Raw genomic sequence first — 21709 nt, forward strand, 5'->3', positions numbered from 1 at the left:
GGAGGTGCACAAGGTCAGAAGTCAGACGACACCCGGTTACAGTCTAACAGCTCTGAGGAAGGGTCACTGGACCCGAAACGTTAACTCTGTTTTCTCCTCCACAGATGCTGCCAGACCTGCTGAGCTTTTCCAGCAACTTTGTTTTTGTTCCACAGTCTAACACGTTAATTTGAAGTCGCAAGTGCAAAAGCCAGTCACAATGTGTGTATCATCTCGGCATTCGTCTCCCCCTCCCAGTGCAGCGTTTTGAACACACCAGCAACGGCTTGGTTGCGGTAAAGTTGCTGGGGGCAGTAAGATCCGCTTGGCTGTCAGAGCGGGGCGCACTTCCTCAACACAGCTTTACACTGAAATGGAGTGGAGAGGCGGAGCGGGAAGTGCGGCTCGGCTGCAGAGGGCAAGCTCGGGGGGAGAAGGACAAGGTCAAGCAGCAAAGTGCGGGGTAAGAGTCTTTCAATACATTTTGCAGAAAAGAAACATTCGCGCCTGTATTAGGTGCTGTCTTTGTGTGAAAGCGGCGTAATAGCGTGTTAATCCACCGCAGCGTTTGGGTTAATTTTCACGTCCACGTTTTGAGACGGTGTCGATCGGCAGAAATATTTTACCAAGCATTATACCTCCAGTTAATGGTACAGTGCTCTGCTGCTGGCTTGCTTGGATTGTTAAGGGGTTACAGAGCTGAAATGGACGGGGCCACTAGGATTCCTGTCACGTTTCATGTTGCAAATGCCAGTTGTTGGATTAGGGATTATTGCGCCATTGACTCTCAAATACGCAGTAAAATGTAAAATCACGTTGGTGCTCAACTTGGGACGATCCATATATGTTCCATTGAACCTCCTACAAACAGCAGATCAGTCAACATCGGTGAAAGGACCAGGCAGATTAACTTCTGGTATAACACTTCATTAAAGACGGGAGAAATAAATCAGTAACAAGAGATCTGGAGAGAGGTAAAGAAGCATTAAAATGTGGCATGACATATGACCTGCCCATAACCCTAATCTTTCCTGCTGCGGCTTAATTTTTGAATATTGTCAAATGTAATACAGTACTTGTTTATTTCAAATATTTGTATTACTTCTTTTGTGAAGTGGTTCATGGTGCCCTCCATATCCGTTGATTGTGTTGTATTCCAGAAATACATCATTTTTTTGTTTCAAGCTGCAATAATGCCAAAATGCTTTTAATACTGGGAATTCATTTTACAGCATTGTAGGTGGGAAACACTAAAGCTTGCTGAAACAAAGTGGAACTCTGCATACAGAGCTGAAATGTGGGAAATTCTCACGTTAATGAAGAACTGAATGACCCACGTTGATGCTGAGCACTCGTGGCTAAAACAATGGGGTGCAGCTTCAAGCCCATAACTGGTGGTCACTGAGCTTCTGCAGGACCTGTGGCCACCATAGTAATGAGAGTGTAGAAGGACTCCTCCATTATTCATTCCAGTCTGCTGAGGGCCTCTGGTGTTCTGGCCTCTACCTGATGTTCCTTGCATAGCTGTGCTGGGTTGAGCATGTAATTTATGGCCACATCTTTTGGATAGATTTGAGCAAGCGCCTGGTCTCTGGCTGGCCAGCAGTACCGGCTTTTCTTCCTCCACTGGATTGGGACATGTGTCACTGATATGCTCACCAGCATGTGTCCCCAAGTCTACTCTAGTTAAATACCCACCAAGGTGACAGTCACAGTGCTGATGAAGGTTTTAGGTGAATATCTTGTTGGTGGGTTATCTGAGGTGTCTGAGCTGTTGTGCTCAGAGATGGTGGTACTGATGGGGCAAGGCTGTGTTCTTGTATGCTTGGCTGACTTTTGTATGGCGCTAGTCCTCGCAGAAGAGTAGAGAAATATTTAGTTAGTGAAGAGCCACAATAGCTCCTGTAGACTAATGTGTTTGCCTCATGCACGTTGGAGATGGGCAGGCTGCATGTTCAAAATGTTGCTTACTCGCTTCATAGCACTTTCCTTGTTCCTCATTGCCACAGGAACAGGTACAGTCCAGGTCTTCCCCAGAGAGCTCAGTTTCACACTTCTCAAATGGCATAATGTCTCCCATCCCTCTGCCAGTCTTGGCATTCTCTGTGTGGTTGTGGGAGACCTTAGTCCTGTAGTGAGGTAAAGGGAGATGTTAAATATGATGACAATGAGTGCAGGAACATTGTGAGTATGCGTAAATATGCTGGGGGAGGGTGGCATCCCTAGTACGTTGAGTAGGAAGCACAGTACCCATGAAGGATTTGTACTTTAAAAGCAGGACTTGAGTGTAAGCCGTTAAGTGCACATCATGCATATGATGCGGCCCTTTGAGAGATACTAGTGTAGTTGCACAGTTAGACTGAGTAATATCCCTGTGAATGTGAGCTGACTGAGAGAAGGCAGTGCCATTTACCTCTGCAGAGGACAGCAGATCATTAAGTTTCTTCTGTACCTGGGGGCACTGGTGAGGTTCACGGGCACTGATCTTTGAAGCTACCTGAGACCAGACAGGACAGGTTTGATAGGAGGGCCTTCTGGATCTGTTCCCCAGGGAAAAGGACCTCCCTTCTTTCCCAGAACCTCTATGGAAGCATCACTGAAGTTTCTGCTCCTTCTGTGGTATGTTCAAGGGGGTTTGTGAAGGGTGGAAAAACAACACGGGCTCCTGGGAAGTTCTTGGCTTGCAGCAAGTGAAATGGCATCCAGCTGGCCCCAGAAGTTTCAACTCTGAAAGGTCCCGCCCACACTGAGAACATCCTGTTCACTTATGTTTGTGATTTACTGAGTCACTTGTGAAATGTCTCATTTGTGTAGAAAACGAGGTGAAAAGCATGCAATTGTACCGGACAACCTGCCAAGGGCCATAGCAGAGGGGACAACCTTTAACCATAATCAATGCCATAGTTTAAGTGCGAAATGGAAAACTCTGGCCATCGTTTTCATCATGATCCTTAAAAGGATCTATTTCTCAATAGACAGCTTTCTAATCTGAAGGAAGAAAATCTGGCAGTCTGGCAAAGCAAATTTTAATGGTCTACCAGCAGTTACTTTTTGGGGTGTCAGGGGTGTGGTAGACCATAAGTCCATAAGACATAGGAGCAGAAATAGGCCATTCAGACCACTGAGTCTGCTTTCCCATTCAATGAGATCATAGCTGATCTGATAACCAATTCTACTTTCCTGCATTTTCTCCCATTACCCTTGACTGCATTAATTTTTTAAAAATCTGTATATCTCACTCTTGACTATATTTAAACAATCCAGTTAGTTACTAAAATATTTTGAGTGAAAGGAAATGCTAATACAGCAGCCAAAAATTTTCAGAATCTATGGCAGAAAGGACATTAATGTAACAGCCTAAGGAGTTAAAAATGAGCACAATAAAATGTGACTGAGTTAATATTTAAATATTTTAAGCCAAGTTTGTGTTGGCTGTGACATTATAATGTTTCATGCCACAATCCAGTCTTGTGACAGTTCAGTTTATAGTTATGCTTGTTTACTTGGCTAACTGATTAACTGACCTTTCCTTAACTTATTAATTGCAATGAAAAGATCGTGGCGAGTTCAATGATATTGGTCTTATTGTGACAACCTCATCATTTAAACATAACTCATTTATTTGATGTAGTTTAGATGAATTGAGAAGTTGATTAAGCAACAGAAGACCAGAGACAGGGCTTTCCTACAGCCATCAGGCACAAATGAGATTAAAAGCCTACATAGCATGTAAAATAGTTGCTCATCTCTGAATTTCCCTGAATTGACCCATCCATGGCCAGAAGGCAGGTTTGCCATCCAATGAAGGAGTCTACGTGGATCTTGAAGCTGGAGAGCTCACATGTAGTTCTGGAGTTGGAGAGCAGTAATGAGATGCCATGGGAGGTAGGCGAGAGACAGAAGGGAGGCACCCTCTCATGAACATTTCAAATTTAAAATTTAAAAAAAAAACCTTTGTAGCTGGGTATGCTTGAGCTGCTGTTGTAAAGTGGGGGAAAGACCCTCCACATAATGGCTTATGGTTACTGCTGAACCAAGACAGGTAGGGAGGACCTTTTAAGCCAATCAGGATTACTGGAGGGGGATGCCTTCAGGGATCTGTATTGTCCTGGAGGCTAATTGGAAACTCCCAGTCAGTCTCTGATAACAGATGACAATAGAGCTTCAATTAGTTCAGTTCATTACCTGCTACATGTTGGTAGGTAACACAGCTGTGCCTGCATCTTTACTACTCCCCCACATCCCTATGCTACCTTCAGAAAAATTTCCCAGGTGTACAATGGATCTAGGAAGCTGGAACACTGGCCAGCATTGTTACTTTTAATGAGAATGAGGGGACTGGTGTTGTGATAAATGGAAAATGTCAGGGAGAAAATAAACTCATATCTTGCTGTCTAGGTTTGTTTGGGGCTAGGAAAGATCTGGACCATTCCTGTGGCAGTGGGGAGAAAGGTATGTCCCATTAAGCTAGTACATGATGTGGACATTGCATTCAGCTTGTTTGATCCTAAATGTGCATGATGTATGTGAACAAGATGACATAATACATCTGCAGCAATTGATTTGAGGGACACTTAACATTTTGTAGGGGAATTGGAAGATGTATCATGAGAATGGGGTATTATGTTTGATTTTTCAGGGAGGGTAAGACAAACGTTTAGTATTTAGGGTAAAGAATAACGAGTAGTGGAGCTATGTCCCAAAGGATTAATCCATACTGGAGGTGTTGGAAAATGATTGAATGGTCAATGATGTTGAAGACATGAAATAGATAATCATGTGAAGTTCAACTTGTACAGGACAGCACTGGCTCTTCGACTATCTTTCGTAGTAGGTCCTTTTAGTCAAGGAGAGGAAGCAACAGTCCAACTTGAGATCAGAAGAATTTCATGTGCAGATCATAAGTGCAGAACCACTTTTTTAGATTTGAAGTCAGCAAAGATCAAAGAAACTGTCTTGGACAAAACTGATGGAATTGTCACTAAATGCAGGTGGTGGGCGAGGACCTGGAGAGATTGCGGTTAGAGAAGGCACTTGGGAGTTTGCATAGTTTTTTCCCTTGGGTAAAACAAGCTAGCTAGCAAAATTAGCCTGTTCCCAGACTAGGTTTGGAAACTGAGAAATAGATTTAGTTGGAGCATAGGATTCATCTGCAGTAAAGGCTAAGGGACAAGTGGATGTAAACTGAGAGGCTATATTGTTTTTACTGATTGCAAGTTATAATTTCTGTGCAACAGGTTTACATCAGAAGCTTTAAACAAAAATCTGGTCATTTGCCCTTCAAAACCCTAAAAATAAGCAGCCCTTGAAAGTCTCCCTTTGATAAATTTGAAGATTTTAAAATAATTTAACTATTTGTCAATAATAGTTATTTATTACAATTTTAATAATTAGGTATATGACATATGTATAGTTTAACAGAATCTTACTTTCAGAAATTCAGTGGTGATCATGCTAGAATTTGAGTTTCAAGAAGCTTACCAGAGAAATGTGTGCACAGTAAGTAGGACATGATCTAAACAGATTTTTTTTACTCCCACTTTTCTTCAAAAATACATTTACCAAACATAATTTTGTTTTTAAATTATTGACATCTGATGTATGGATTGCATAAAAGGGTTTATCAGATCAGTGTTTTGGCAGAATTGATGATTGTCAGTTAAAGGATGTTCCAAAATTAATTACTCGAACAATATAACTCTTTCTCTCTCATCCCCCAGCACTGATGTCCTTGCCCAACCACTCCACCTCTTCCCACCACACCCTAACCATTCCCGTTTTCTTGACCTTACTCCTGGATACGTTGTCTTTTGCCCAGGTATATGGTCAAAGGCACTGGCCTTTGATAAATCATCTTGAGAACCATTCTTCATTCGAGTCTTAGTTTTGAAGAGCTTTACCCTGAGTCTGGGTCTGATCCCACTCGTCTGTATGAGATGTCTGCATGAATATAATTTCTAACACAGTTTACTCAGTAGCAACCTGGAGAGGATTCCCTGGATAATTGTGGTATTTGCTATTTGTTATATGATTAGCCAATTTCTTTCTGCTTTGCTGTATGCATCTGCATAGTTGTATTTTACTGTTTGTTGCAGATATATAAATAACTTGTGTTTTTTAGTATGGGACAACATTTTAAGTTTCTTCTGGTGGTGGCTGTCACTAATGTTCTCTTTAACTTATTATTGCTGATTGCAGCCAAATTGTTGGACTGTGCAATCCCTTTACGTTTGGCGTGTATCACTACACAAATGTGTATCTCAATTGGAACATTGTATGGGGCCTGTTTATTCCCTGCATGGTACATTCCCAATTTTGAATCAGAGCTGTGCACCCACACAAATTGGAGGAATTATTGGCTGTAACTCAGTTTAAATGTTCTGATGGGATTATTGCAGACATGTGACATTGATGTTCCACTTTAAAATATTAGCCTCCAAAGAGACTTGGATTGGACTGCAACCTGAAGAAAGTTAAATAGGAAAAAATGGCATACGGAGGCTATTTTTTCTGATGAAGGGTCTAGGCCTGAAACGTCAGCCTCTCTGCTCCTATGATGCTGCTTGGCCTGCTGTGTTCATCCAGCCCTGCACCTTGTTGTCTTGGATTCTCCAGCATCTGCAGTTCCTACTATCTCTGATATGGAGGCTATTAGTGTTCCATTTCAGTATCATTTCTCAAGCAACACAAGTTAAGTGCATAAGTGCAAAAGTGCATTTAATGTGTTATTTGTGGAGAGCAGTTAATTTACATTTGTACCCAGTTAAATGTTACAGAATTCATTCGCATAGCACACTTATTAGTGGGTCTGCAGCATTCAAACTACCATGTGGATTTCGTAACAAAGAAATAATTGTATAAACACAGCTGCAATTAAAACCAATTTAAAAACCACCATGTTTTAAAATATTTAGTGGAAGTACGTAACGAAGATGATATGTGAAATATTAATTTATAACAATAAGTTGGACATTTATACATATCTTGAATGTTTTGGAAAGAACACTTGGGTTAAGCCATTATTTTTAAGTTTGCAATGTTAAATTTGTAATGAACAAACTGCTTGGATGGAAAGACTGAATCTGTAACTTTGAGAGCATTATATAATCCAGATTATGAGTGCAAAACAACTGGTTTTAAACACAGAAAGAACTTGTCACAGGGAACAGACTTTACCATCTTTTTCTCTGATTTTCCCGTTCCCCCCTCGGTTCTGGACACACCCACTATCGGGAACATCCTTCCTACATCTACCCCTGTTAGAGACTTATAAAATTCTATGAGATTTCCGCGACCCCCCCCCCCCACCCATCTGTCTGAAGTTCAGCAAAAACAATCCTGACCTAGTTGATCTCTCCTCATTTGGCAGTCCCACTATCCTGGTAAAGCTTCGCTGCACTCCCTTGAGAGCAAGAGCATCTTTCCTCAGAAAAGGTACCAAAACTGCGCACAATATTTTAGGTGTGGCCTCACTAAGGCCCTGTATAACTGCAACAACACATCCCTGCTCCTGTACTCAAAACCTCTTGCAATGAAGGCCAACATACCATTTGCCTTCTTTACCGCCTGCTGCACCTGCATGCTTACCTTCAGCAACTGGTGCACAAGGACACCCAGGTCCCACTGCACACTCCCCTCTCCCAATTTACAGCCATTCAGGTGGTAATCTACCTTCTTGTTTTTGCTTCCAAAGTGAATAACTTCACATTTATCCAAATTTATCTGTGAATAAGTTTTTTTTTCAAATGTAATTTTTAATTTTGTCTTTTAAAAAGCTCTTTGTAGTGTTTTGTATTTTTCTAGAGCTGGGGGGGGGTCAGTGTGTACGTTTTGATAAACTTTACTTGAGCAAGTTTTTTGTTTTGCAATAAATTTGTTCTTTATTTGTTAATTTATGGAATTTGGATACTGAGCTATGTATAGTTTAACATATAAAATTGGTAGTATCACCTGCCTTTTAAATTCAGTCTTTGATGCCAATGGACAAGTGGGACAAAGAAAAGAATCTGCTCCCCCTAGATTGAGAATGGCAGACTGAACTTCGGTAACAGTAACAGTAATTTGTTTGCCTTTGGTCGGTTTCCCAGGGTGTGTCGAGCTGCAGGAAAGCTTCCTGACGGGAAGAATTTTGGTGCTTCTGACGAGACTGGCACTTTGCAGTTTAGAGTGCTATTGCTATCTTTTGGATAAAATATCCTAATAATTTTTTAGGATTTTGCTAGTTTAACATTTTAAGTCAAATTCAGATTTTACAAATACCAATTCAAGAAAAACCACATTTCAAATATTTTGTTCAAGTATTCGAGACCAAAACATTGTATAATTTCAAGAAGGATTTGGATGTAACACTTGGGGCTAAAGGGATGAAAGGATATGGGGGATAAGCAGGAACAGGCTATTGAGTGGGATGATTAGCTATGAACATAGTGAGTAGTGGATCAGGCTCGAAGGGCCGAAAGGCCTATTCCTGCTCCTAATTTCTATGTTTCTCTGAGCAACTTGCTGTTCCTAATTTAACATCAGTTTTAAAAAAACAAAATGACTGCTCATCTAAAATGGAATTTAATTTAATTTAATTTAATTTAAACGGAATCTAATTTGCAAAACGGAATTGTGAATATGGTCCCAGCAGTTTAAGAAGCCATTCTTTGTGATCCACTGAGCAACATATTTTGTCAACACCTGATGTTTAAGTACAGTATATTTATTAAAATAGACTCATGCAGTATTAATATGATAAAGAATAAGCTGAATCTAAAACAGGAATAAGCTGTGAATTTATTATTAATAGATTTGCTGAATTTATCAACCACAAGTTTTTCTGTATTTAATATACTTATTAGCACATGGATTCCAAACACCACCACTGCCGCCCCCATCCGCCCCCATCCACCCCCATATAGCCTGGGAAGTAAATTGTAACCTCTAGAGTTAGTCGCTTGGTTTGTTTGTTTTTTAATAGTTTGGTGTATGTGGGTGTATTGATGAGGCTCGCATTAATTGAGCATTCTCGTTGGCCTTGAAAAGGTGGTTGGTGAGTTGTCTTCTTAAGAGGCTCCAGTAAGTGGTGTTGGTACATGCACAGTGCTGTCGGAGTAGGAATGCCATTGTTTTGACCCACTGACAATGATGGTTATATTTCCAAGTCAGGATGATTCATAGCAACATGCAAATGGTGATGTTCCCAAGTGCCTGCGGTCTTTGTTCTTGGTATTCTAGCTTGTAGGTGTGGAAGGAGACTTGCTAATTTGCTGCCGTGCAAACTGTAGGTATATTGCACTGCTTCCAGTGTCTGCCAATTGTGGAAGCAGTGAGAGTTTGAGGAGGTAGACTACGGTGCCGATGAAACAGGGTGGCTAATCCTGGATGATGTTGAACTTCTGAATGTTTTTGGAGTTGCATTGTCACAAGCAAATGTAATGTATCCGATCAAATTCCTTTTCTGTGCCTTGTAGAGGGTGGACAGGCTTTAGAGAGCCAGGTGGTAAGTTACTGACTGTAGAATTATAAAACCTATGCTGTGCTGCCATTGCCATGATATTTAGGAACTTATTTTTTCTAGTTAAGCTTCTGGTTGGCGGTCATTCCCAAGATGTTGATTGTCGGACTGCAAATAGCTTTGTGATGGTTCTTGCTGTTGAATGTCAAGGGGATACAATTAAATTCCTGAGTAATCTTGCTTCATCAGAGTCCATCTTCAACAGCGCTATTTCTAATATTCATTTTGAGATCATAAAATCATTCCCAAAAGCCGCTTGATGTAACCTGCTCTAAGAAAAATAGTGTCTCAGTGCACAATCACTGTGCTTTCTTATCATACATAATCTATAATTGGAATTTACTTCAAAATACGGGATATGTTGATTCTGATTATGTTAACAGATCTGAGAGATTATCTAGTTAGTGAGCTATGTATGTGTTTTTCTGAAGCACCTTGGAACATCTTTAGGACTCAAAGCTGTATGTAAATAAGAGCTGTTGTACATGTTTTCTGTTGGTTCACTTCTCTCTGATAGAGCAACTTTCCTTACATCATTCAGCATTACTGCATAAAATAATGCTGCTTGCTTGTTATTACTTGTTAGTTGATTCCTTCTTTTTTCCTAAAAATGTAAACAAATATAACAGCAGGATTACGAACCTAATGCAGAATATTTTGGTCCGTGAAGCAGTTGAATCCATAAACACTGAACTAAACAGTAAACTATATCACTATGGGCTTTGTGGTGCTCTTCATTGATTTTATATTCCAAATTTCCATTGAACCTGAGCCCTACCCCTTCCCAACAATACCGTAACCCTGGCCTCACCTGACCATACCTATCTCCTCCCTACTCCCAACACCTGCCCAGACCTACCCTGACACCCCTGTGTCTCCTGACTTAACCCAAATCACCTGCCCTACCCAAGTACAGTTCAATGTTCTCAGAAGGTAGAAAAACGGAATTTTGACGTCTTGACATAACAAGTACTTTTATGTTTTTGGGAAAGCTCCGTGATTGGCATGGAAGTAAACATCCCTGAGTATTGTCAGTTGCCTATTAGGTTTGGTGAAGGAGGCAAGTTTTCTTGTCTTGTGTGAAATCATTGAACTTTACACCAAACAAGGAGCCAATTCAGCATAGTATATCAGTGCTGGTTATCAAAAATGCCATTCTATTGCATTGGTAGTTTATTAATTTAATGGTTCATGTACAACTTTTAGCAAAGAGATTTCAATCATTACTTATCTTATTAATTAGTGGAATTACAGTAACTGAATAAGTATAGTTATGTTGGGGAGAAACTAGATCCACGTCATTGAAATGAAATCAGAAATTGTTAGAAACAGAAAGCAGGCCTAACAATATTTGCAAAGAGAACACATTTTAAATAGAAACCCTTCATTTGAACAATGATGACAGATAATGAGGTGCAGAAAGCCTTAGATCATCAATTATTCAACTGTAAAACAACTTTATACTTACATTTTCTTTTGGAGTCAAGCAAGTTTATAACCTAGAAGAAGGATTGAATTATCTTGAGAGATTTAAGTGCAGGAAATGACAGCTGAATCTCCACGTGCATATCTATAGAACTGATGAGGTGCTATTTTATCCTTGCAGACATACTGAGCTGTACCCAGTAGTTCAGTGGATAAGGCTCATCTTAGCCAGGATACCTGTTGGACTTTACCTTTTGCATTAATGCCTATGGATTATGGAAAGTCAAGAATGAGCAGAGCTGCTGTCCCTGTGGCATTTAATGATCCATACTGTTACTGGTTATGTTTATGTGTTGGGTGAGGTTTAAATCAGGCTTGACCACGATACATTTGTGCCTGCAATAGAATAAAGGGCATTAGCTCTTGAATGAGGTACTAGAAGCCATTGAGTTGTGCATCAGCAATGAACAAATGACCCAGATTGTCTGATAGGGAGGTAGTCGTTAATAGGAAGCATAGTCAGGAATTGTGAGTTGGATCATGCAGACATGAATGATTGAATGAATGAATGATTTATTGTCATATATATCTTGAAGATATAGTGAGAAGTGTTTTGTCACCACAATCCAGCACCATCTGAGTTAAAATAAGGACAAAAATATATTCTTTGAACAAGAGTTCATCTCCTATTCAAATTGGCGTCAAAAGCATGGTTTCAGGGCTTCTGCAAGGTGTCTGGATGGTGTTCTGTTCCTTTCCTCAAGGAGTCCTGCTTGGGGAACAGCAATGATGACAACGATGCCCCAGGAGACGCTACCAGGAGTTCCGATTCTTCATGCTGCTAATGCCACAGCACCCCCGCCCCACCGCCACCAGGGAACCTTCCATTGTGGAGACCCTGCTAACTCTGTAGTCTGGTTTTTATGGTGTCCAGTGAGAAGAGTATTATATCCACACACATTCCTGCCAGGCCACCAGCCACAAGAGAGGCGAGAAATTCTCTGCCCTCCATCGTTCCAGGCTCACTCCGTTCAGAAACTGTGCTCAGCTGAACTCGAATGAGTGAAACTCAGCTCCTCCTGGACGTCCAGCACAATTGAGTCTGCGGCATTTTCTCAAAGTTAAAACATCTGGCAATTACCTGGTGTCTGGAACCCTCCCATACAGTCCCCACCCTGAGGTAGACCAGAAACCTTGGATGATGCTTACATACTTAGTTTAATAGTTACCCAGGAAATATTAGAGGAGTTAAAACCTATTGTAACACGTGGCTAACTATTAAAGTAACTCTACATGACCCAAAACAGAGCAACCCCCGGCCTCCCATAGATACCCAACACCACCACCACGCACACACCCTCCCCCTTCCCCCCCTTCCCCAGACACCTGACCTGAGCTCCTACACATGACTTCCCTCTGACATAACCCTGGAACTGATGCTGCCAAACCTCCCTGACATTCTATCCCCCAAACAAACCGGCCTGACTTGATCCTATCCATCACCTCTCTACTCCCCATCCCTGCCCGAGCCCATTGTTACAACACCTTCTGAACTGAACCAACTCCCCTGACCGACCCTAAACCCTCATCCTCTTGTTTGCCACCCCACCCGCTTACCTATCTCCTTACAGCTTTCTCACACTGCCCATTGCCACCCTTCTCACACTGCCCACCTCTTACCCACTTTCCTCTTTCCACACTTTTACTTAATTTACTCACACTCATTCTCTAGAAATCATTTAATAATACTGTGTTAAAATAAGGAAAACTTATTACATTTAAAAGTATTAAATAACAGTTACATTAAATATTTTAAAAGAAATTTAAAAATCATTACATCTACAATTAATCAATGAAAATTGCCTAAATATTTAAGCAGAACATTAAGAGCCACATAATACATGCAGAAATTTCATTACATTTACCTTTCTGAGTTAATCTCTGTGGGGTAGCTGATGCTGTTAAGGGGCAGTTTGAGATCCTCTGGCACACTGTGTGTGTGGCTTCATTGTCCTTGCGCTGTTTTGAGGCTTAGACAGCAGGCTAAAATGGAATTATCTCGGAGTGGCCAGACTCGGAGGCTTAGCCACAAAAAGCATGGAGCAATAAGTGGGCATTTCTTTCATGTGATTACCGTCATACGGCTCTATTCTGGGTCATTGCTGTCAGAGAAGGGAAGAGGTTCTAAAAACTAGTTTTTTTTTTAAGCTATGTGTACAAAACTGTTCAAATTGTTGTTGTTTTGTTTTATCTTTTCAGGTCCCAATGAGCAACTTTATTTGATATAAGAAAAATATCATCATTGACTTGCTTCAGAAATTCCAACTTGCCTGTAATACAAAAAGCCTGGAAGTTAACAGAATGGCAAATTTGGATATTGGCACAAATTCCTCTGTGAGCTTTGTTCCTTCAATGTCCATTGATAGACTTTTTCCAGCTCTTTTAGAGTGTTTTGGCATTATTCTTTGTGGATACATTGCTGGACGAGTGAACATCATTACTTCTACGCAAGCCAACGGCTTAGGAAGTTTTGTTTCAAAGTTTGCACTGCCTGGCCTCCTTTTTAAGAACATGGTGGTTTTAAACTTGGCTCACATAAACTGGAGTTTTCTTTGGAGTATTCTGGTGGCTAAGGTTACAGTTTTCATAATAGTCTGCACGCTGACTCTCCTGATAGCAAGTCCTGAAAGTAGATTTGGAAAAGCTGGACTCTTCCCAATTTTTGCTACACAGAGTAATGATTTTGCTTTGGGATATCCTATAGGTAAGTCTGTTTTAAGCAATTTCATTTAACTTGACTGTTGTAGTATTCAATTTTTAGTACAACATTTGTTCCAAGTTTAAACTACGGCTCCTATTATATTTGGCTTGAGGAGAAACAATTAAAGCTATGAAGAGGTAGTATAGATGATCAAGATCAAGTATCCAGATCTTTTTGCCAACTACTCACCCCCTGCCTTTTTTTATAAAAGATAATAATTTCAGGAAAATAACTACTTAGTATAAATCCTTACTTCTGATGATAAATAATGTCTGTTAGTGGCCGACATGTTATCAAGACATTGCAAATAGCTGTTTCCACTGTGCCAAATTTAGTATAGAAAATATTTAGAAAATATTGAACAAATATTCAATCAAAATAATTCGCTCATTAAGTCAATCTGGTAAGAAGATGCTGTGTACTTTAAATGAGAATTTAAGATTGCAATATATGTATAATGGAACAAAAGGACTTCCTTTGTTTCCATACAGCCCTATAATGTTTGAACTGGAGTCTTGCTAGAGAGTAACAGATTTCAGACACAAGCTGACAGTAATAACTGGAGATATCAGATCCTACAGTGCACTCTGGCTTTGATAAATCATTAGTTTAATTTTTGCAGTGGTGGTTAGTCACTGAACATACTCATAAAGGGTGCAAGTGTTTTTTTAACAAAAGAACATAAGTTTATTACATAAAAGGAAAAAACAAACCTATATACATGACAGTTTAGAAAGATTGTAACAGAAATAGATAAACAAAGTTTTTAAGGTTTTAGAGTAGATTTGTAGCTTGGGTTGTGGATGCTGTGGTTGGCTGGCTCGCTGAGTGGAAAAACGATGTATCAGCAGATGTTTCATGACCCTGCTGGGTAACATCATCAGTGCAGCCTCTGATGAAGCACCATTGTATTTTCCTGCCTGTTATTTAAACTCTGGAGTCCGTTGAGCTGGATTACCTTACTTCTGGTTTTCCTTCACAGCTGAGTGTATGTAGTGTCGAGTTCTGTGTGTTTGTTGATGGCTTTCTTTGTGGAGTACCAGGCTTCTAGGAATTCCCGTGCTTGTCTCTGCTTTGTTTGTCCCAGGATCTTGGTGTTGTCCCAATCGAATTGGTGGTTCTCCTTATCCATGTGGATAGATAGAGCTCGACCCCACATTCACTCCACTGTGAAGGAAAACCAGAAGTGAGGTAATCCAGCTCAACGGACTCCAGAGTTTAAATAACAGGCGGGAAAACACAACGGCGCTTCATCGGAGGCTGCACTGATGATATTACTCAGCAGGGTAATGAAACGTCTGCGGAAAAACAACGAACCAGCTCGGCGGGCGAGCCAACCGACCACAACAAAGTCTTTTTTTAAACCTGTTTCCTAGCAGCATCCTTTTACAGATCTCAGTCCCAGAAAAATAACCCTCATCCTAACACTTTGATTTCTTTCTTAACTGACTTTTTCCCACTACTGATTTACTTCTTGGGCTGCTGAAGTAGTTTACATCTCCTTCCAGGATTTTTTTGCTGGCTTGTTCCTCCTTTCACTTCTGATAGCTTAAACCTCTTTTCAGCTCTGATACCTTTAAGCTTCTAAGCCTCTATACAACCTCTCACAGATTGGAAACTTTTCAAACTAAACCATTCTATTAGCATGACTGGTCTCCTGAACCAAAAAGCTTGATCCATCTGCTAGAAGAAAACTGTTCCTCTGAACTGAACTCCTGATTCTTGTGGACTAAAGTCAAAACTAAATTAGTGGCCTTTTGTCTATTTTCTCTGTCTGTTGTAAACTCAGTGCAATAAATATTCCATCAATTAACATGACAGTTATCCTGATGGACTTTAATTGAATCACATGTTTGCTTGGAAATTATGCAGTTAGGTTACTGTTCCAGATGTTGTCTTGATCTTTTTTTTCTTAAAAAGAAGTTACCTTCATAGAACTGAATCCAAATCCATCTGACTCCGTTTTAGAAATCTAAGTTCTCAAATATTGATAATGTATATAATCTACACATTCATCACAGCAGACAGTCTAGTGAATTAGGCAAGCACTTTAGGAGGTGGAAGAACAGGCAGATTAATGTAATTAATCCTGATACAGAATCTAAACATTTCAGAAGACTTATAATTGATTTGAAATGTAAGGCTGAATTTTCCCATTTTTTGGCAAAGTTTTACAAGTGAGATTCATGACATCCAGTCCATCATGTTGACTTTTGTCTTGCAACCTTCAGTTGTACACCTCATTAATGAAACAACTAACCTCTTCTGCCCCTCCCTGTGGAATCTTGCATCTAGAATGTTGGAAATACTCATTGCTGCTGGAATTTAGTGACATTCATGTCACTAGCATCATATTTAAGCTCCAGCTGCATAGCATTTCATATGCTGCAAACCAGGAACTGCCCTCCACACTGTGGTGGTCCACTGTTATTACCGAAGACGTGACCCAGAAAGAGAATCTGGTATCTCACTTCCCCAGTAAGGAACCAGAGATGATGGTAGACAGGAAGAAAAGAGGGCCATCCTTTTTCCTGCTCTGCAACAAAAGAGGCCACACCACCAGACTCAGCCAGCCTGGTTTGAGGTAGAGACCAGGGTCAGGGTTGTGTGCAAGGGAAACACAATACACCGCAGTGCAGGGTGCTCCACAAGGGTAAGTACTCCCATACTGTCAGAGGCCTCCATTCACTCTAGCTCTGCCACTGTAATCTCACTCAGGTTCATGGACTGCAACCCTCGCTATTGCACATGGTGGCCACGCAGTGGCTCTCACTAACTCCATCCTCCCAAACTACAAATCCCTTCTACCCTCTGCACTTCCTATCACTCATTGAGGACAGCTTAACACTCATCTGCACCATTAACTGCATGCCATCCACTGTCATCATGCTTAGACCCTCCTTTCTCTTGGTGCAAGGAAGACGTAGACTGACGTACCTGTAATCCCTGCACTGATTTTCACCTGACCTGCAGAACTGACTGTGACCTACTCCCCTGCATTGAAATCAGATATTCCCCTTGATTAACTGGTAATATCCCTAACTGACTTTAGTCTCCCTTGATCCCACCAGGGACTGGTCTCCTTCAACTTTCAGTCATGGCCACTTGGTTGAAACACAGGCAATGTGTTGTTGCCCAAACTGCTGGCACATGCTGTAGGTAGCACAGTGTCATACAGTGCAGTGTTCTCCCTCTTTACTGTTCAGTGCTCCAAGCTGCCGCCTCTCCCTGTGCACTATGCAAGCTACAGATGCTTGTAGTCTCCAAGTAAATCCAAATGGAGTGACTGCTAAGAAAATAAGCTAAGAGCCGCATGATGCATCTTTTGTAGGTGGTTGTGGTGTGCATGTGTGTGTACACCAATGTACGAGGCAGCTTCTCATAGTGGTAATGCCACTAATGACTCGTAAACCGGAACCCCAGACTAATGTTCTGGAAGAATGGATTCAACTCCCAGTACAGCAGATAGTGAAATGTGAGTTGAATAAAACTCTGTTAATGGCAATCATTTAACTACTATTGATTGTTGTTAAAAACCCATCTAGTTCACTAATGACATTTTTAGAGAAGGAAATCTGCCATCCTTCTCTAGTCTGGCAGACATGTGACTCCAGACCCATAGCAATGAAGTTGATTCTAAATTACCCACTGTGTAATTAAGGCTGGGCAACAGATGCTAGTGATGCCCTATCCCATGAAAGTATAAAAAGAAGCATGTAAGTCATTAGTGTCCCTGTGCTCCGTTGTGCAGCCCTGAAGAGCTGAAGTGGTTTCAGAGTTGGATCGAAAGCAAGCATGATGATGCGGTGAGGCTGGTGATTTAGTGATACTAAATTGCTTGGATGAAGGGTGGAGGAGATGGTTTCCTTATGGGAAATTGCTTTTGCAATGTTGGGAATTAGATTTTTCTTTTTCATTGTTTTTTCTTAACTTTCTCATCATTACCCCTGCTGCTCAAAGAAGTTGAAAATTCCACCCATAAATTCTGTTTCACTCTCCAAAGATGCTACTGGACCTGCTGAGTTTCAGCAGCTCTTTGTTTCTGTTTCAGATTTTTAGCATCTGCAATGTCTTGCTTTTATAATCAAAATTCTGAGAGAGAATGAAAAAAGAGGTACACATGACTTCATGGATATTTAAGATGGCAGGGTAAATTGAAAAGGAGATTAAGAAAGAGTATGGGACATTTGGCTTTGTAAATGGAATAAATTAGAAAAAAAGTTATAAAAATAAATTCATACATATCATTGGCTAGTTCTCAGCTTGAGTGTTGTGTATAATTCTGAGCCCTGCACTAAGGTAGAATATGAGGGCTTTGTATAAAGTACTGAGAAGGTTTTACCAGGATTAAGTCAGGGATGAGGAACTTCAGTCACATATTGAGATTTGTGAAGCTGGCATTGTCCTCTTTAGAACAGCAAAAGTTGTAGGGACCTAATCCGCCCAAGGGCAGCACAGTAGCTCATTGGTTAACACTGCTGTCTCACAGCGCCAGGGACTCGGGTTTGATTCCACTCTTGGTTGACTATCTGAGTGAAGTTTGTACATTCTCCCCATGTCTGTGTAAGTTTCCTCCCACAGTCCAGAGATGTGCAGATTAGGTGGATTGGCCATGCTAAATTGCCCATAGTGTCAAAAGATGTGCAGGCTAGGTGGATTAGCCGTGGTAAACGTAGGGTTACAAGGACAGGGTGGGGGATGGATCTGGGTGGGATGCTCTTTGGAGGGTCGTTGTGGATTGGATGGGCTAAATGGCCTGCTTCCGCATTGTAGGGACTCTATGATAATTGAGATATTCCAAATTGTGAGGGATTTTGATGGAATAAGTGTGGAGAATTTGCTATTCTTCCAGACATGGGAACTAAATCAGTGAATCACACAACTTTATAGAAACTGAAGAACAATGTAGTGCAGGTGTTTGCTCTGGCATGTGGTAACCAGAGTTTATAGGTTTAAAATGAGTAACAGCAGACATAGAGGAAAAACTTTTTTCATGTTTAAATTTTTTTCTAAATTAAATAACTTGTACTGCACCAATATTAAATATCATTCAATCTGTTTTCAATCTCTGGGTAGCTAAACTGATCATTTCTTATGAAGTGTACCAAGTTTATAGGACACTGATGCAATATCTTACCATACTAATGTGCCAGTTTGCGTCACTTGAGTTTCATTTTTGATGTAGATGGAAAGGGGTGGTTTCACTCGACGCAATAAACCTAATTTGTTATGTGTAACATATCATTTGACATAATATTTAGCTGTAAGGATGATAGAACTAAATTGTTAATGGCATAAAACAAAGGACTGCAAATCTGAAACAAAAACAGAAATTGCTGGAGGAAGTCAGCAGATCTGGCAGCATCTGTGGAGAGAAAGCAGGTTAATGTTTCGAGTCCAATGACTCATCTCCAGAAGTGGATTTAGAACATTAACCCTGCTTTCTCTCCACAGATGTTGCTGGACCTGCTGAGCTTCTCCAGCAATTTCAGTTTTTCTTTCAAACTGTTAGTGGCTCTGCGTGTCGTATTTCAACCTCTCAAGTTTGAGATAGCAAATGTTAATTATTTTGGTTCATTTAAAAAAAAAGAATAAAACTAGATTGACACTGGCTAGTCTAGTCTAATCTAAGAAGGCAGGACCTTAATAAAACCTGTTTATCTGTATTTCTGCAACAAAAGAGGCCACACCACCAGACAATTACAATAATTGGTTGTCAAGGAGTGTCTCATTGAATGCACTGTGCCTCAGGGCAACTCATTTTTTTTTTTAACTTGGGTGAGATTGTTTTTGATGAATATTAAAGACAAAGTAAAATAATTTTACTTCAGGTTCTGAAATTGTAAATATTGGATTGGTTGCCAAATGCCAAAGGTTCCTAAAATTTTAAAGATATATTTCTAAGGGAGGAACTAATTATTAAATTTTGTCTTGTAAAAGACATCGATCCAGAATGTCAAAGCAATGAAAACATGATGAACTATGAATATTTAAAATATGTTCAGTGTGGTTCTGCCATATTCCGCTCACCTACTAGTCATTGAGACAGAACCCAGAACTATACTTAAAATGCAAAGAAATGCATCCAATTTGTTAATCTTCCAGATATTGAAAATAAAATCGTAGAATTTCATATAAACTGAAGAACAGTGGTGGCACAGGCAGATGGCAAGCTGTTTAATATGCATATTTTGCACAGTACAAATATAGATCATGCAACTGTGATTCATGGGTAATCCATCGGTGTAATAAGCAGGTTAAAGTTCTTCAGTTGTCAATCTACATATTTAATCATCCTTTGTGCAACATTTGAATCACCTGTTAAGTTTGCCAATAAATAGAATGGTTCTGGTCATTAATCTACTTTATTCCTGGAATCTGAGTTTTTTTTGCTCCAATACTAACAAAATGTGTGAGATCTTATGGTGCATCATTGGAAGATTTAAGGATCCAGTGGCTTCATTCTTTTTCTGCTCGGGTTGGTAGTCTCCAAATTAGTCTATTTTTCCTGTATTGGGAAGGAAAGCCGAAAAGCTACATGCTCAGATGGTGAATCTGAGATGGGCAAGTTCCATTTTTCTCCCTCAATGCAGCCTGGTCAATAAAGTGACTTCAGTATGTGTTTCACAATTTTGCTACCTACCTATTAGCATTTATATCAAGACATTGCCATACTGCGCATACTTTTTTTGTATTCATTCATGGGATGAGGGTGTCATTGGCTAAGCAGCATTTATTGTCCAGAGGGCAGTTCCCTGTCAACCACATTGCTGTGGGTCTGGAGTCACATGTGGGCCAGACGAGTTAAGGATGGTAATTTCCTTCCCTAAAGGACATTAGTGAACCAGATGGGTTTTTCCCCAACAATTGGCGATGGGTTCAGGGTCATTACTAGATTCTTCTTTCCAGATTTTTATTGAATTCAAATTCACCACCTTCCATGGCAGAATTTGAACCCAGGTCCCCAGAACATTATCTGGGTCACTGGATCAACAGTCCAGCGATAATACCAGTAGGCCATTCCTGGACTGAGTGTCACATAACATATGTTGTTGATTTGTCAACTCCACATCTGTCAGTCCTTAGTGCAATAGTTCCATAAAGACATCCTTAAATGTATTGGTATTTAGGGATTGGTATTTTCCATCTCACTTTATCTACCAATGCAAGTGAGAATTCCTTTCTAAAAATTGTCAATTATCTGTAAAATGAAAGGTGATAAGTTCATCCTGAATTATTTCCAACTCACAAAGAACCAGCACAAAACATAAATAGCATGAAATAAAACCTTGAAGTGAGGTATCTGTTAGAATTCTTTAAGTTTGATGTTGAAAACCCTTGAGAAAAATATTGTTAGATTACTCAGTGGAATCCACGGATACTTTGCTTGCTGTATTTTGCAGATCTAATACTTTAAGCACATAATGTACAGTGAGTGAAAGGGAATACCTGTAAATTAAAACAACTGACAGCAGATTTGTGCAGATTTTGTCTTTCAAATGGTGTAGCTGTGTCCCATCAAATGCACAAACTGACAGCTCTGTGTAGCTGGTGTACATGTGCTCAATTGATTTTCAGTATGGTAGTGGAAGTGAGAATATAAAGAATACTCAAAGCTGAAATGTGAAGAATTTTGCAAGATCCGTGCAGAATGAATGTGAATTTGCAGACCTCAGTTCATGCAATCAGAATGTTTTAACATTGTCACAACTACCAGAGCAGTGGACAAAGATGAAGGAATTCCAACAACTTAGACAGTGGATCGGTGCTAATCTTTTGGTAAGAGGAAGTTCTCATGGACAACGCTAAATTTGCTGCCAGTACAACAGACTAAGCAGTATAGAAATACCAAAAAGGTGATGATGTGAGAAATCTGAAATAAAAACAATACGTGCTGGAACTACTCGGGTCTGACAATACGTAGTGGGAGAGAAACAGAGTTAATGTTTCCAATCTGTGATCTTTCATCAGAAAAGCAGGCAAACAATTGATCAAGTTACATGGTGCAATTCGTACTTGAATACATTAGGTTTACTAATGGAGTT

General features: G+C 40.2%; 1 protein-coding gene across 10 annotated transcripts in view; it reads left to right on the forward strand.

Annotated features, from left to right (window-relative positions):
* The first annotated feature begins 310 nt into the window (after window positions 1–310).
* The window catches only part of LOC109919388 (integral membrane protein GPR155), a 62481-nt gene continuing 41082 nt past the window's right edge, over window positions 311–21709 (forward strand). For 8 of the 10 annotated variants that reach the window (XM_048599433.1, XM_048599427.1, XM_048599432.1 and 5 more), the window contains exons 1-2: window positions 311–442; window positions 13163–13667. In XM_048599433.1, coding sequence (XP_048455390.1) covers window positions 13265–13667 — 403 coding nt within the window. In that variant the 5' untranslated portion in view covers window positions 311–442; window positions 13163–13264. Of the gene's footprint in view, window positions 443–740; window positions 954–13162; window positions 13668–21709 lie in introns of those variants that run through there. The other 2 variants (XM_048599428.1, XM_048599438.1) reach the window with 2 other exon arrangements.

This window comes from Rhincodon typus, chromosome 7 (genome assembly GCF_021869965.1).
Source record: "Rhincodon typus isolate 14 chromosome 7, sRhiTyp1.1, whole genome shotgun sequence".
Classification (NCBI taxonomy): domain Eukaryota; kingdom Metazoa; phylum Chordata; class Chondrichthyes; order Orectolobiformes; family Rhincodontidae; genus Rhincodon; species Rhincodon typus.